At 34.9% G+C, this 15,167-nt stretch overlaps 6 protein-coding genes across 6 annotated transcripts; 3 read left to right on the top strand and 3 right to left on the bottom strand.

Annotated features, from left to right (window-relative positions):
• Positions 1–1,301: 1,301 nt before the first annotated feature.
• Positions 1,302–2,488, top strand: MONOS_8000 (uncharacterized protein). Its single transcript, XM_067878372.1, has one exon. It carries the CDS (start codon positions 1,316–1,318, stop codon positions 2,090–2,092), a length of 777 nt encoding a protein of 258 aa, XP_067720949.1. The 5' UTR covers positions 1,302–1,315; the 3' UTR covers positions 2,093–2,488.
• A 450-nt stretch (positions 2,489–2,938) lies between these two features.
• MONOS_8001 (uncharacterized protein) lies at positions 2,939–3,338 on the bottom strand (the record flags this gene model as incomplete). The annotated part of the gene is made up of 2 exons (XM_067878373.1): positions 2,939–3,089; positions 3,157–3,338. 2 exons carry the CDS (start codon positions 3,336–3,338, stop codon positions 2,939–2,941), a joined length of 333 nt encoding a protein of 110 aa, XP_067720948.1.
• A 216-nt stretch (positions 3,339–3,554) lies between these two features.
• Positions 3,555–3,998, bottom strand: MONOS_8002 (uncharacterized protein; the record flags this gene model as incomplete). Its single annotated transcript, XM_067878374.1, has 1 exon — positions 3,555–3,998. One exon carries the CDS (start codon positions 3,996–3,998, stop codon positions 3,555–3,557), a length of 444 nt encoding a protein of 147 aa, XP_067720947.1.
• Positions 3,999–4,159: 161 nt separating this feature from the next.
• MONOS_8003 (uncharacterized protein) lies at positions 4,160–4,603 on the top strand (the record flags this gene model as incomplete). The annotated part of the gene is made up of 1 exon (XM_067878375.1): positions 4,160–4,603. The coding sequence occupies one exon, from the start codon at positions 4,160–4,162 to the stop codon at positions 4,601–4,603; it is 444 nt and encodes a 147-aa protein (XP_067720946.1).
• A 1,170-nt stretch (positions 4,604–5,773) lies between these two features.
• Positions 5,774–7,502, bottom strand: MONOS_8004 (uncharacterized protein). Its single transcript, XM_067878376.1, has 4 exons — positions 7,418–7,502; positions 7,254–7,317; positions 6,692–7,185; positions 5,774–6,634 (listed from the first exon to the last, which is right to left on the bottom strand). The coding sequence occupies exons 1-4, from the start codon at positions 7,418–7,420 to the stop codon at positions 5,870–5,872; spliced, it is 1,326 nt and encodes a 441-aa protein (XP_067720945.1). The 5' UTR covers positions 7,421–7,502; the 3' UTR covers positions 5,774–5,869.
• A 5,210-nt stretch (positions 7,503–12,712) lies between these two features.
• MONOS_8005 (uncharacterized protein) lies at positions 12,713–14,447 on the top strand. The gene is made up of 4 exons (XM_067878377.1): positions 12,713–12,787; positions 12,935–12,962; positions 13,033–13,523; positions 13,586–14,447. The coding sequence occupies exons 1-4, from the start codon at positions 12,767–12,769 to the stop codon at positions 14,351–14,353; spliced, it is 1,308 nt and encodes a 435-aa protein (XP_067720944.1). The 5' UTR covers positions 12,713–12,766; the 3' UTR covers positions 14,354–14,447.
• The last annotated feature ends 720 nt before the right edge of the window (positions 14,448–15,167 follow it).

The raw sequence follows: 15,167 nt of genomic DNA, 5'->3' as shown, positions 1-15,167 counted from the left end.
TAAATCACTTTGATTAGCATTTATATATCTAGATTTTCAAATAATTATGAGAAAACTTTGCATTTTTTAAATTATTATGATTTCATTTTTTGAAAAATTGATATTAAATGTTTTTTATTTTATATTATTTGATAAATGAAGATTTTTTATTTTTCTCATAGGAAAGGAATGAATTTTTATGAACAATTTTTTTATGTTATTAATGTTTAATTAATTATTGATGATTTGTGATAAAAATGAAGAGAAAAGAATGAAAAGCTTTAAATTTTTAAATTTAAAATTGTTTTAAATCAATAAATAATCAAAACGTTAAAAATTATATTATTTTATCAAAACATTTAAATTTTAAAACTTATTTCTAAACATTTTTTTAACATTTCAATGAAACTTGTGAAAATGGAGGATTTGTTCTCTTTATAAAGAATATTGACAATGTTTGGATGAAGTGCACTTCAGACAAAAAAGATGTATCGTTTAAAAGTTGGACATAAATATTAGTTATATATCAACGGTCAGGAAAAGAGTTGATTGAGGGATATGTGGAAAGAAAGGAAGCGAAAGTGTATACAATCATCAATGTTTTATGTTGAATAATTCTTTTATCGTTAATTATTTAAAATCACCATGTTCTTCAAGCTTTCAAACAAATTTTGCAACAAAGAAAATCGCGCCTTATCATTTTCAATATGATACTTTAATTGTCAAATTTTTTTTGATAAGTGACTTCAGATCAATAATTTGACCCATTGTGGTTAATTGATTAACATTCTGTTTCCATAATTCATATGATAAATGGAAACTTTAACCATAGCGTTCGTAGGTTCATAGCAAATTCCATTTTGAAAAGAAAACTCTTAATGCAAAAAATTATGTATCATATTTTCTGATCAAAATTAAAATATTTGTTTTTCAATGAAAAATGGTTTCACTTTATTGAACATCATTGCAATTATTTATAAATGAAATGTCCAAGGTGTGTATCGATTCTTTATCCTGACAAACATGATTTTCAATGTTAATTAAAATTTTCATTTGTTTAGTATTTTTCATTTGCATTATGTACATGAACTTAACAGAAGTGCGAAAATTGAACACACACATTCGATGCATCTGAAAATTAAATAAATAAAGTGGTTTCCATTTAATTTTGACAAAAATATTTTATTTATAATTTATTATGCTATCAAATTTTTTTTAATTGAAAAGTTCACAGTTGACAGCCAACATTTGTTTTTTAAATGGCATATAAGATAAAGATCTTAATTCTTGTTCATTTACAGTATGTGGAAGCAGAACATCGGCTGATGGGGGATCGATGATGCTGTGTGTTGGGAATGGAAATGAAGTGAAAGTGAAAGGTGGATCTTTTGATGGGTGCTATTGCTCAACTTCCAATGGTTTTGGCGGAGGAATTCTTCTTCGATTATTGAATGAGAATCCTAATTTCCTGATTTCTTCTTCCTTTAGAACAAACGCAGCCAAGTGGGGAAGAGATATCTTTGCCATTTCTCCGAATCTTGAAGTGACTGCAAAGTCACAAAAAATCACATGTGTAACAGCCTCTTTGGATTCTTTTGACAAAGTTCGAGGATTCGACAACGGAAATGCAACTTTGGCTATCCCTCTGTGCATCTATCTCCTTCCCACCCCAGAAGAAGTGTATGTGAGCAATTCTGAGGCATCCGATCATTCACACTGTGGAATCGTTCAATTCCCTTGCTTGACCTTGAAGCACTCCCTCACACGGTTGACAGAAACAAAGAAAGTTATTGTGAGTGGAATGATTCAAATGAGCGATGAAATTGTATTTGCCAACCAGAAACATGAAATCCGAGGAAATGATGATCAAAGTGGCTGGACAGTCTCCGATGCCAGCTCATCATTTAGCTCTGCAATGATAACAGCAGACTTTGAAATGATTCTATTAAAGCTCATCTTCTTTCTTTCATCTTCTTTTTCTTCTTCCTCTTCTTCTCATCTATCTTCTCCTTCTCTTTCTCCTTCTCCTTCTCCTTCTCCTTCTCCTTCTTTCTTTTCAACAACTTCCTCCTTCACACTCACAAGTGGCACTGTTATTGCGACCATGTTCTAAAAAGAAGAATTTCACTTTTTTCAGATCATCTCAATCATTATCTCCACACTAGCCTGTCACACACAAATATCTGTTAGCCTTTCTGCAAACGCCGCTGCCACAAAATAATTAGCTCGCTTAATCACATGTTCGGACTCAAAATGAACATCCGTCGTATACTTTCGTAAATCCCAATCTGCCTCATCTCCTTTACACCCAAACAGATACAGCGTATAAACCAGGAAGAAACGTCGTTGCTCACTCAGAGCATATAGAAAAAACGCCAAGCGTTGAAATTTATTCTTTCGACTTTCCGTCGTTAGCTCCACTAGCTGGAACTTCGCAACTTGTGTTGTCTCCTACTCATTTCTGCAAAAAATGGAACATGCCGTGGAAGCAGCAGCAGCAGAAAAAAAAAGAAAAAAAAAAAAGAAGAAGAAGAATTAGAAACAAAGATCCTCTGCTTTCATCTTCAATTCCATAGAAGCATCCGTAGGAACAACCGCTGAGAAAGCGTGGTCTGTTAGAAATGGAGTACGAAGCATCACAGCTGTATTCGCCTATCACCTGCACAGCATTCGACTGTCTTCTCTAAATAAACTCCTCTTCTGTCTCGAGCCTCTTGTCTGACGTGTTGAATAAACCCGCCTCCCCTCCTTCTGCACCTATGCCTCCATTCACTCACATAGTTATATCAGCTGCATAGTCGCATTAGACTATCCATCAGGCACAACCTCAAACGCATGCCCTGAAAGCATCGCTGAACAATTGCTAAGAATCTCCTTCGCATAACCTTCTTCTATTCCTTCTCTGAACTGCCGTGCAGCTTCAATTCTTTTCTCCGTTGTGAACTTCACCTTCACTGAATCATCCGTATGCAATATCAAACGACGCTGTCACTCCACAGCAAAGTCGCTGCGGCTTTATCACAATGTGCTCATTCGCAAGGTGGATCAACTCATCCTGACTGGAAAAGATACCACGCACAAACTCGTTCTCCTCTGCTTTGCACTCGAACCTCTCATAAAGTGTGAAAAACATAACCACCAAGTTTTCCACAATAACCTGCTTCATCACTGCTTCACTCTCTGTCCCATGCTACATGAGGATCTAGCTCGGCTCCAAAGCCTGATTCCTCTTCGGCTTTGTTCCTCAGCTGTATCTCCGCCTTTTTTTCCCACATTTCAGCACAGCTTATAGTCATCGGGATGAACAGCTCGCCCGGCACATCCAAAGTCTGCCCGTCTGCAATGCGCACACGCATCATTTGCTGATTGCCTTGTTGGATAAGAGCACTTCTCTTCGGCCATCGACCAGATAGAACAACCTCTTCACTCCGTTCTTCTATGTGAACTCAATTATTCCTCCCTATTCCTCCTCTTTCTCCTCTTCTTATCACTCCTCATAAATCAAAGGGCTTTTCCCCACCAACTTCATGGGATTTATCTTTTTCCTCAATTATTGACAAATCATTCGCTCATTTTTACAACAGCTTCACAAATCTCATCATTTCAATAAAACTTTTCGTTGTAGAAAAAATCAAATACTCATCTGCTGCTTCTTCTTCTGCTCTTAATATCTCCTGTTGGATGCAGTCGACTGACGAAGTGCTGAGCACCTCTGATTCAACTGAATGCTGCTTGTCTGCCTCCGCATCCGCCTTCACAAACCTCAGCCCACTCAGCCCAAGACCCTCCACAATCAGAGGCGCCATCGCTTCTTCCAGCTTCCCCTGGTTCTCTTTGATTTTCTCCACAAACTCTCTGTGCGCTGTCAGATAACTGCCTTTCTCCTCATTCCCATCACCTCTCTCTCCCCCTCCCTTTTCTTCTCCCTCTTTGCCTCCCCTTTCTCCTTCCTCTGCCTTTTCTCGCTCCTCCAGCGCTTCCAGAGCAATCGCTGCTGGAGACAGAACAACATCCTCCATCCTCAGCCCAGCCACAGACAGCCTTCTTCTCCACAATTTCCCCCACTTCACACACCGCAACCCCTCGCCTTATCACTTCATCGTCCAGCTTCACAACCACACACCTCGATTGTGGTGATCGCCATATCTTCAGTGAAGGGTCAAACAGATCGTTGATCGACATGAACGCATTCAAACAGCCGACACAAAATTCTGCTTTCCCTCTGGCTTCGTTCCCACAGACGCTGCAAACGGGGGGAACGGCTCCAACAGCAGAACCGAAAGCATCACAGAACGTTCCTCATCGTAGGTACACACACAACATCCCCATGCAGAACAGCCAGCTGCATCGCGCCATATCCCTCGAAGCGTCTGCAGCGCTCTCAGAAACAGCTTCTTGTGTTTGCATTTTCTTCAGCTGCCTCTCGATCTCTTCCATATCTGCAACCTATGAGTATGACGCAGTCACCGCAGACGCATCCGAAAGGTCAATCGCAGGCGCTGATGATGGCTTTTCATTCTCTGAAGATTTCTTCTCTTCGCTTTTCCGTCTCCGGAATGGCGAAACAGACATGCACGCTGTTCCAGTTGAAGAAAGAAGAAGAAAGAAGAAGAAAGAAGAATGAATAGAGGAAGTGGAAGAAGAGCGTCTGTCAAAGTTCGAGAATAATTTAGATTTTCCTTTCTTCAAAGCGAATATTCCGAAAGAAAAGAGTGAAAATGTATCCAAAATCTTTTAAATCGGTTCATTTTGCCAGAATTCTGAGAAAGACGTTGTTTCTGTCATCTCAAAAATTGAAAGGTCTTCCTCCATCCACTCTTCCGCAGCATTTCCATGGACCTGCCTGTTTGTAACTTGCAATAGAATGAATAACTTAAAATATTTCTATCATTTATATTGGCAAATTATTCTTATTCCTTCTTCTTCTTCTTCTTCTTCTTCTTCTTCTTCTTCTTCTTCTTCTTCTTCTTCTTCCTCTTTCTTCTCCTCTTTCTTCTTCATCTCCCTCAACGTTGCCCTCTTCTCTTCCTCTTCTTAGTCTTCGTTTTCATCTTTATCTTCTTTTTCAGAATTCTCAACTTTATTTCCATCATTTTTGTTTTCTTCTTTTTCTTTTTCTATTTCCAATTCAAGAAGCATTTCTTATTTAAAATTCTTCACAAAAAGCCCATCAACTCAAATGAACAATTCGATTTTGATTTTTATTTTAATTCTTCTCTCTTTCTCTTTTTCTCTCAATCTTCAACCTTCAATCTTCAAGAGATGCATCAAAACTCCCATCAGAATTTCTTCCTCTTCTCCGATTTTCAAATAAAATATATTAATTGCCTTCAGATGCTGCAAACGGATAGTTTTAACTTTTGGAGATGGAAATGATGAAGAATGATAAACAGGCAGAGAAAAGCGTTTGGATTGAATGTTTCTCTTCACTTGAAGCAGCATCAACATCGTTGTTTGCTGTTTTTGTTGTCTTTTCAACATCCTCTGAGGGTTTCTGATATTCCCTGAAAGCAAAGGAAGCATTGAGAAAACACAATTTTCTTTTTGCGAATGAGCTGAAAAGAGGTTGTTTTTCTCAAAACAATCAAAAGAATGAGTGAAGAATTTGAAATAAAAAATGATTGTCAACTCATTTTGGGAAGAACTTTGGTGAAAGAAAGAAGAAAATGGAGAAATTCATGATTTTTAATATTTTAATAATTTTCTTTTGAAAATAAAAAATTGAATCTTTTTTTTTTTTGTTGTTATTTCTTCGCTTCATTTTGATGAATCTGGATAACAAATCACGTTAAGCAAACATATGAAAATTAATTTTTGTATCGTTTTTTGAAATGAATAAAAAAAGAGAAAGTGAAATTGTGAATCATGAAACTCCAAGTATCTCATTTCCTCAAATATTCACAAGATAATCAGAAATACTCAAAGATAAATCACCATAATATTTGTTTTTGAGTAACTCAAATATTCCATAAAAGCTGGTGATGGTATCTTCGTATCCTTCTTCCTCCAGCTTTTCAAATGTCTCCATTTTCGTTGCCTTTCTTTCCTCTTCTTCCTTTTCATCATCCTCCTTTTCTTTCAATCGACTTGAAACATTCATAAAGAATTGAAAGCATTCATACGCTATGTTGTCATTCAATTTCGGTCGCTGCATCTCCTCCAAAAAAACATCAATAGCACCTCCTTTCAACAAGTCTTCAACTCTCACAACTCTCTTTTCTGCTGCATTTCTCAAGGAATAAATGCAGAGATTGCAAATTACTCCATTATTCCCTTTTGCTGCTCGATATAAATGAACTATGCTATTGATTAGCCCTGGATTTTCTTCATTCCACAATCGACAATTGAGAAAATACATTTCACATGTTTTCAGCCATCTGATCAATGCAAATTCTTCTTTCGCTTCTTCTTTGTTCATTTCCTCTCCTTCTTTCTTCTTCCAATCCATATTTCTTGTTAGCTCTTCCAGTTCTCTTGCTGCTTCTCTTCCAAAATGCAGCTCATTCACAATAACTTTCAAGCTATTTTCAAAGTAAAATCGGTTCATTAAAAATTCCCAAGCAGACTGATAGGCAAGCTGTGTGAGATTGTGATGCTCCTGATGGTATAAGATATTCTCTTTGATTTCATTCAAATATAGTTCTTGCCTAAAAAACTAATTAGAAATCAGAAAATAGCAATAATATCAAAAAGGAAATAGCAATGTTCATACGAAATACCTGTCAATGTGACTTAATGCTAATAAAGCAATTTCCTTTTCTTTTCGGGTCTCCTCGCTTTCATCTTTTTTCAATGCAGCTTCCAGAAGGCAAGGGACACAAATTGAAATCAACTCTGAAGAAGCACACCCGTTCAGCAAAAGATAGCATTCGCACAGATCAACAAGCAGCTTTTCGTTCTTTTCTTCTTTTATCTTTTCCTCTTCAATAATCATCTGTTCGAATCTTTTGTTCAACAAAGATTTTTCAACGAATGGATTCCAAAAATTTTTCAGCACATCGCAATATCCTACATGCTTCAGCAGTAAAATTGCATTTTCTATTGATAGTTTCTTTTCTTCAATCATTTTGTATATTTTGTAGAACATTCTTGTTGTGAAAACAGATTCAAATTCTTCCTTATTCATTCCATCAAAAATTTCATTCATTTCTTCGATTTTCTTTCTTTGTTCATCTTCATCACAATCTTCCAATCCAGAAAACAATTCTTCAAATAAATAAAGAATAAATTAAATCACAATAATCATGAATTCAAATGCAATAACAAGCACAAACCATTAAACCTTTCAGTTCCACTCGTTGCCTGCATTTTTGAAAATGTGTTGCAGTCAGAAAACCACTTAAATTCGTCATTTGATTTGAATTCAGATATCATTGGAAAGAAGAAATCGGCGCAAAACAAAATCTCAAAATAATCATGAAAATATAAGTTGTTATACCATTCTGCGTTGTTAGTGTTATTTGGCAAGGCGTTACAAACAAACAAAGAAAGAAAAAAACGATAAATCTTTTTTTGTGTTTGCAGTAATGGATATTCAGATCATCAGATTTGAAAGAACAAAAATATTCCTTGCTAAAAAATGAGAGATGGAGAACAAATATTTTCTGCGGAATGGGCGATATTATTTTGAGAGGTTGCACGAGACAGCGACAGAGGGGAATTGATGATGGAATTGTGCGAGATGGTTTTTATGAAAAGCATCATTGAAGGAAATTCAACTGTTTTTTTAAAAATCGAAATATTTGCATGTATGCGTTTTTTATTGTTCCTGTTTGTTTTGAAGATGCTTTTATAAACCATCTTTTCAGAGTCCAAGAATCTGATTAATTACATAAAATGGCCATTTTTTTGTCTTTCTGAGGAGAACGTCAGAAGAGTGCTGGATTCCGAGATACAATCAGCAGATGGGAATTGCATATTTATTTGTATTCAATTTGTACAGGTGAAGAAAATTAATTCGATTTCAAAGTATTTGGTTGTGAGCGAAAAGAAGAATGCCAACAATTGAACAGCTCTTGGAAAGAAAAAATTCGGTGATTTTTTTTTCAGAAAAAAAAGTTGATGATAACATCAAAAGCAGAATATTTGTGTGAGAAAAAAGGAAGACCGAGAAAGAAGCACTGAGAAACAATGGAAAAGGAGAATGGCAGCATCAGTGATTGGACAATCTTCTACTTTTGCAATAGGGAGGGTGTATGTGTTCTTTTGAGGAATTTTTATAATCAATGCAAAACCAATTATTTTTATTATTTGTCTTTTTATTTCCATTCCAAAGAACAGCTTTTTTTTCATGTTGTGCATCATTTTCAGGAACAATCCATTTAAAGTTGTGTTTTTGAAGAAAACACATTTTCTTCTCCTTCTCCTTCTCCTTCGATCTCTTCATTGAAGATATTTTTTAACTTCGCTGATGAAAAGAGCAGCTTCGTCTTATTTGAGAATTTTGTTGTTTGAATAGCCATCATATTCTCATGTTGCAACACACAATGAAACTGCTGTCTGTTGCAGCTGTTGGCTGTTATGAAATTCGAATCCATTCATCATTTCTTCATTTTCTTCAAATGAGTCTTGTTCACATTTGTCGTTCAACTTCCTCCAGAAGAGCTCCATCCAACACATTTCATTCCATTTCTCTTTCAGCTTCTCTTTCTTTCTTTCTTTCTTTCTTTCTTTCTTTCTTCATATCTGCTGATGAATGAATTCTGTTTGCAAACGCTGTTATTGTGCTGCATTCTGATCATTCAGCACAAGCTTCATCATCATCAACTTCTTCGCCTTCTTTGTCTTCTTCTTTTGCTTCAACTTCTTTAACGTTTTTTTATTTGATGATTCTTCTCATTAAACATTTGATCGAAGCATCATCGAACTGATGCATTCACACATCTCAATCTGCTGCTCTGCAGAATTGAGCAAATAATTTTTTCGTTTGCTTTTCTTCGTCTGGGCTTTTCAAGCACAGAATACACATTTATTTCACTTTTCATTCGCGATTCTCGTGATGAAAAAAAGGCAATTTGAACGAATTGATTTCATTTCATTAAAATCGTCTTCTTCTTCAACACCTTCTTCGATTCGAAACAACAAATGTTTTCACATTCGTTTCATTCAAATTCTCGTCGAATTCGACTTCCAACCATATCTTTCATTTCTGTTCAGAAAGACAAAAGGAATATTTATTCTTTCATGGAATATCAGCAGAAATTATACGTCAACGGAAACGATTCTATATTTAGCCAAGAATAGTCTCTCAGATGGCGCTCAGTAAAAAAGGAGGACTGTTTTTCCATTTTCATTTGGAAGATGAAAGAGGATCAGATGAAAAGAGCATATTATCGAAGCAATTCTTGAACGGAATAAATGATTGAAATGATGTTCTTCTTCAAATCACACAACGCCAAATGCTTTCAACAAGCAATCAAAGATGAGACGATGAAGGAAATCGATTTAGAGAAAATTCATTTTTGAAAGGAAAATTCTATGAAACATCCGAATTTCCAGCAAACATGTGATGATTAATCCATCAAAAGTGTTTTTGAGTCAATTTCTTATTTTTTGTGTTTGTGCCATCTCCACAACTTTCTTCGACTTTGCCTTCATTTGCACATAAATTCACCGACAAGTCAGCTGATGAAATGATTTCCGCCTAATGATCTGCACCTTCTTCAGAAGACCCATCGCGTTGCGTGTGCTCTTGCAGGGATTCTTTGATAGCCAACAATGCATTTCTTTGATACCAAGATGGCCATCCACATGTTCATTTTCAGCTGAATGCCCATCGAGAAATATGAACAAATTGACATTCCAATCGCCGAATGCTTCTGTTCTGTCATGTCCAACAACCGAGTTGTCTTTCTGAGTGATGCTTGTCATGAAAGTGAACAAGGGCTCTTTCACAGAATCGAAAAGTTATCAACACACAAAATATACAACTCCTCCTCCTCTTCCTTTATTGCTCGCACAGAATCAGCTGAACTTGGTGTTTTGGGAAAATATGTTTCAAGAGGATGTTTGTTGGAGTTGTTAGAGTTACAGCGGGTGAAAGTGAGATTAATTACTTTGAAAGTGCTGGAGATGGAAGCAAACAACATCAAATACATTTTCAAAAGGAAGATTTTGATGTTACAGAGATGAAACAAAAGGAAAAGAAGCAGCGGATGGAGAAGGAAGTCAAAGAATTATTCATTGGAAGAATTAAGAGAAAAAAGACGAGATCGAATCATTAATGATCATCGGCTTTTATCGCCTCGACACCATATTCTCTGTTTACTGTAGCTCCTGAGAATCGCATAAAGAACAAGGATTTTGTGAAACTGTATCAGCTGAAGAAATTATAGAAGACTTGTTTTCATTCTATTAAAGCCATAAATTTTATTTATTTGTTGCAATGACAGCCAATTTCTTTTTATGCTTTTTGTTTATTTGTATTGAATAGCATGTCAAGAAACTGCAATTTTCCTTTAATTGTTTGTTTTTTTTTTTTTTTTATTTTTGAATGCTTTTAAGAAATTTGATTGATAAATTCGATTTTCCATTAAAAAAATAAATATAATAAAAATAAAATAAAATTTAAAAAAACAAAAAGAAAGAAAAGAAAGAAAAGAGAAAAAATAAAAAGGAAAGAAAGAAACATGCAAACATAGATACACAAAGAAGCAATAAAAAAAAAAAAAAGAAGAAGAAGAAGAAGAAGAAGAATGAGATATTTGATAATGATCGTCTCCAAAAGGCACTAAAACATTAATGTTCTATAGAGAAACGTTTCAAATTTCTCTGAATTTCTCCGAAAGCAAAGCAGGAATATCAGAGAGGCAGACTAAAAATGAAATTTCTTTGAGTTTCTTTGTGCGTTTTCCATTGTTTCCATTTTAATTTTTGTTAAAAATTGAGTTTTTGCAATTGGAGGAAAGAAATCGTTGTCTTTATCGAAATTGACTTCTTCGAAGAATGTTTCGTCTCTTTTGGAGGAAGAATGAGTTGTTTCAAGTGTGATGAATATGTTGGCTCTTTCTTCTCTTTCTCTTTCTTTTCTTTCTTCATTTCAACAACATATACAATCTTTTCTTCTTCTTTATCTTTCTCTTCCTCCTCCTCTTCTATTTCTTCTTCCTCTTCTTCTTCGTCTTCTTCTTCGTCGTCGTCGTCGTTGTCTTCGTCTTCCTCTCATTTCTGTCCTTTCTTTCGTTTTTCTTTTGTTCTTGTTCGTTTCCTTCCTCTGCAGTTCTGCTTCTGCAACAAATGTCTCCCTTGTCCTGCATCTGATCGAAGCATTCTTTTGCTTTTCTTGTGCAACCGCTGCTGTCTCCAGCCGACAAACAATTGAATTCCCCGTCTCATCGCATAAGCTACCACGCACTTTGGAAGCACCCTCACATAAAACAATTCCACTGCTTCAATAATTACTGCAACGCTCCAAGAAAATGAAAGAACACAGTGACGCTTCATTCGTCTTGTTGGAGCACGAGCAGCAAAGTGAACTCAATAAGCACCAGAAAATATATTCGGTTGAAAGCAGTATCTTAAGAATTCCCCGTTTTTAAAAACCATTTCTAATAGAAGCTACAACACAAGATAAACACAGGCCAACAGCATTGCAACCAGAAATAAATAAATAAATTAAACAGTCTTCAGAGAAATTGCTCACCCTCGACGTTCGTCTGAGAAAACATGGCCGTCTTGTCTAACGTTTGCAAACACCTCAGCGCACCCAATACGAAGCAACAAGGTCCCCGCAAATCAACTCCGCATCGATGCCACGCAAATGGAGCATAACAAAAGAATCTCTGACTGTCTGCGCTTGAAGAGGCTGATCACAAATATTCTGTATTTTTTCTGTAGTTGCCTGTGGCGTCGAAGAAAGCAAACTTCGAATGACAATCGCCTTGCTTGCTCAAAATGGCTGTCCTTTCGAAGAATGAAATCCAAAAGCGTTTTGTCTGAATGTTGTTCGACTGCCAGCAAATATTCGACAATTGGATGTCTCGTAGTTGGCGTTTCTCCGCTCTTTTGAAGCAAAAGCGGAATCAGAAATAGAAATTCGCAGCCTTCCATAACTCTCTGGCGCAGTCCGAGAAACAGGAAAGCCTTATAAATAAAACTGATATTTTGGGGCTCTCCTTTTTTTCGTTGATTTATTGCCATTTTTTTGTGATTAATATCCTTCCCTTGGTTGGCTAACAACTTTTTTTTACCAAAAAGCTTTTCCATTGCCTTATGTTCCTAAATTCCATCTTATTTTATGCAGATTTTATCCTTCACAGAATTCCATCCTCTTCTGTCTTCATTCAACAAAACATCAGTTGAATTTGTTTTCATCTCTTGTCCTAAATAAAAATCATGTATCTTGCGTAACTTCATTTGTTTCCCAATTGCTATATAATAATCGGCTCTATTCTCATCTCATTGCTCTTCAAAGAGGAAATAGGCCATTTCAACAATAACTCATATTCCTGCACTTTGGAAAGGATACAGATGGAAATATCTTCACAATATATAGAACAATACAAAATACATTCATTCATGTATTTCCTTTCAAAATGAAAATCGTAATATTTCCTTTGGACAGCGAATCTCAATAATTCATAAGATGGAATTTCAGGATAATTACATTTCTATCGGTTCCAGCTGCCATCATTGGAAATAATTCTTCTAATTATTTGGGAAATATTCATTAATTGAACTCTCGTTTTGTTAATCTGTATTCCTTTTGAAATAAAACTTTGATCAAAACATCCATAACAACAAACAGAAAAAACAAAGCGTTCTTTTTCTTTGAAGTTACAAATCGAAAATGTCAACGCTTGATGGAACGGTTTGAATGCATATATTTCTTTCATCTTTTGTGAGGTTTAATTTTTCATCTGTTTTCTTCAATCCAATCAAATGAACTTTCATTGTGAATATCAAAATGACGTTGTTTTCTTGAACAATTTTTTTTTAAAAAAAAATCTGTATATAGGAAACGAACAACACAAAAAAGTTCAACAGTGTGCAATTGCTGTTGCATTTGAACTCTGGCTTATTGTATTTCTTTCTTTCTTATTTATTTATTTGAAGAATTGTTTTCTGGATTGGAAGATTGCAATGAAGATGAGCAGAGAAAGAAAATCGAAGAAATGAATGAAATAATTGATGGAATGAATAAGGAAGAATTCAGATCCATTTTAACATCAGAGCTGTTTAATGAAATTCTTGCAATGATTGAAAAAAAGAAAATGTCAATGGAAAATGCAACTAGGATATTGAAGCATATTGGATATTGCAAAGTACTGAAGAATGTCTGGAATAGATGCTTTGAATATTCAATATTGAACGAAAGATTTGAAAAGATGATTGTTGAGGAAGATAAGAAAAAAGAAAAAAAGAATGAAAAGCTTTTGATTGATCTTTGCGAATGCTATCTTTTGCTGAACGGGTGTGCTTCTTCAGAGTTGATTTCAACTTGCGTGCCTTGCCTCCTGAAAGTTGCATCTGTCAAAGAGGAAAGCGAGGAGACTCGAAAAGAAAAGGAAATGGCTTTGCTAACTTTGAGCGAAAAGGGATATAGTGTATGAGCACTTCTTTTTAATTTTTATTATGTTTTCTTTTTTCCCTTCTTATTTCTGATTAGTTTATCGAACAAGAACTGTATTTGAAGAAAATTACAGAAATCATCGAACATCATCAGGAACACAACAATCTTACAAAACTTGCATATCAGTCTGCTTGGAAATTTTTAATAAACAGATTTTTCAATTATGGCAGCTTGGAATATACAGTTTCAAATGAGCTGCATTTTGGAAGAGAAGCAGCAAGAGAATTGGAAGAGCTGGCAAGATGCATTGACTGGAAGAAGAAAGAAGGAGAGGAAATGAACAAAGAAGAAGCGAAAGAAGAGATTACATTGATGAGATGGCTGCAAACATCGAACATTTATTTTGTCGGGTGTTATTTGCAGAATGAAGAATATGTTGAACTGATAGGAAGCATTGTTCAAGTATTTCTAGCAGCGAAGGATAATTTCAGCGTTATAAACGATCTATGCATTTATCCCTTGAGAAATGCAGCAAAAAGGAGAGTTGTGAAAGTTGAAGATTTATTGAAAGGAGGAGCAGTTTATGCTATTTTGGAGGGGATGCAGCGGCCAACGTTGAATAAAGATATTATGAATGATGGCTTGCAATTTCTTGTGAATGTTTCATATCGATTAAAAGGAAAGGAGAAAAGTGAAAATGATGAAATGAAAAGAAAGGCAACGAAAAGGAAGATTTTTGAAAAGATGGAGGAAAAAGGATACGAAGATACCATCACCAGCTTTCACGAAGTATTTGAATTTCTCAATAAAAAATATTATAGCGATTTATCGTTGAATATTTCAGATTATCTTGTGAATGTTTGAGGAAATACATTGAATTTTGTAACTCTTTGTTTTCAATTTTCTATTTTTTTATCATTTCGCAAAAAAGAAAACAAATGAGTTATTTTGCTGAAAAGACAGATTTTAAAAGCTTCGAAGTGTAATGAAGAAACAACAAATTAATTGGATAAGAGGGAGGATGATTCATTACGAAAAGAAATGAAAAGAAAGATTATTGAAAAAATGGAAAAAGATGGATACGGAGATTGCATCAAAAGATTGAGTCATTGTGTGAAAATCACAACTTTAATTGACATTCAAAAACTCGCTTTTTTTTTTCGAATTTTCTCTTATAAATAATATGAATATTATATTATGAAACCAGTTTGGGGTGAATATTTCGTTTTTGTCACTCATGTTTTGTTAATGCATGAATCCAAATGTATAAAAATTTATAGTAATGATCTTATTAATTTTTAAAATTTTTTATTGAAATCAATAAATGATAAGAATTGAATATTTTTTTTGATTTAATTCAAAAACTTGGTAATTGCACAATATACGACCGGATTGGATATTTCAAGAAAAGGTTTATTGAGAAATAATATAAACACACACACTATTAAAAACGTGAAAATCAATGCGGAAACTCATTAATAAACAAAAATGAAATCAGCAAATATAAATATTTTTCGAAAGAATGAACAAATTTTTTGATCAACACATTTTCAAAATTGCAATTGTTTTCAATGGAAATGGAAGATCATGAAATGAAAATACATCATCTGAACAAGATGTTCCACAGCGCTGATGATGCATGGGATTCGTTTCAAAGGGATGTTTTGGATGCAAGATA

Source organism: Monocercomonoides exilis (assembly GCF_001643675.1).
Source record: "Monocercomonoides exilis strain PA203 chromosome Unknown scaffold50-658552, whole genome shotgun sequence".
Taxonomy (NCBI): Eukaryota; Preaxostyla; order Oxymonadida; family Polymastigidae; genus Monocercomonoides; species Monocercomonoides exilis.
Note: the sequence above shows the minus strand (reverse complement) of the source record. Positions and strands in the feature narration are given on the sequence as shown.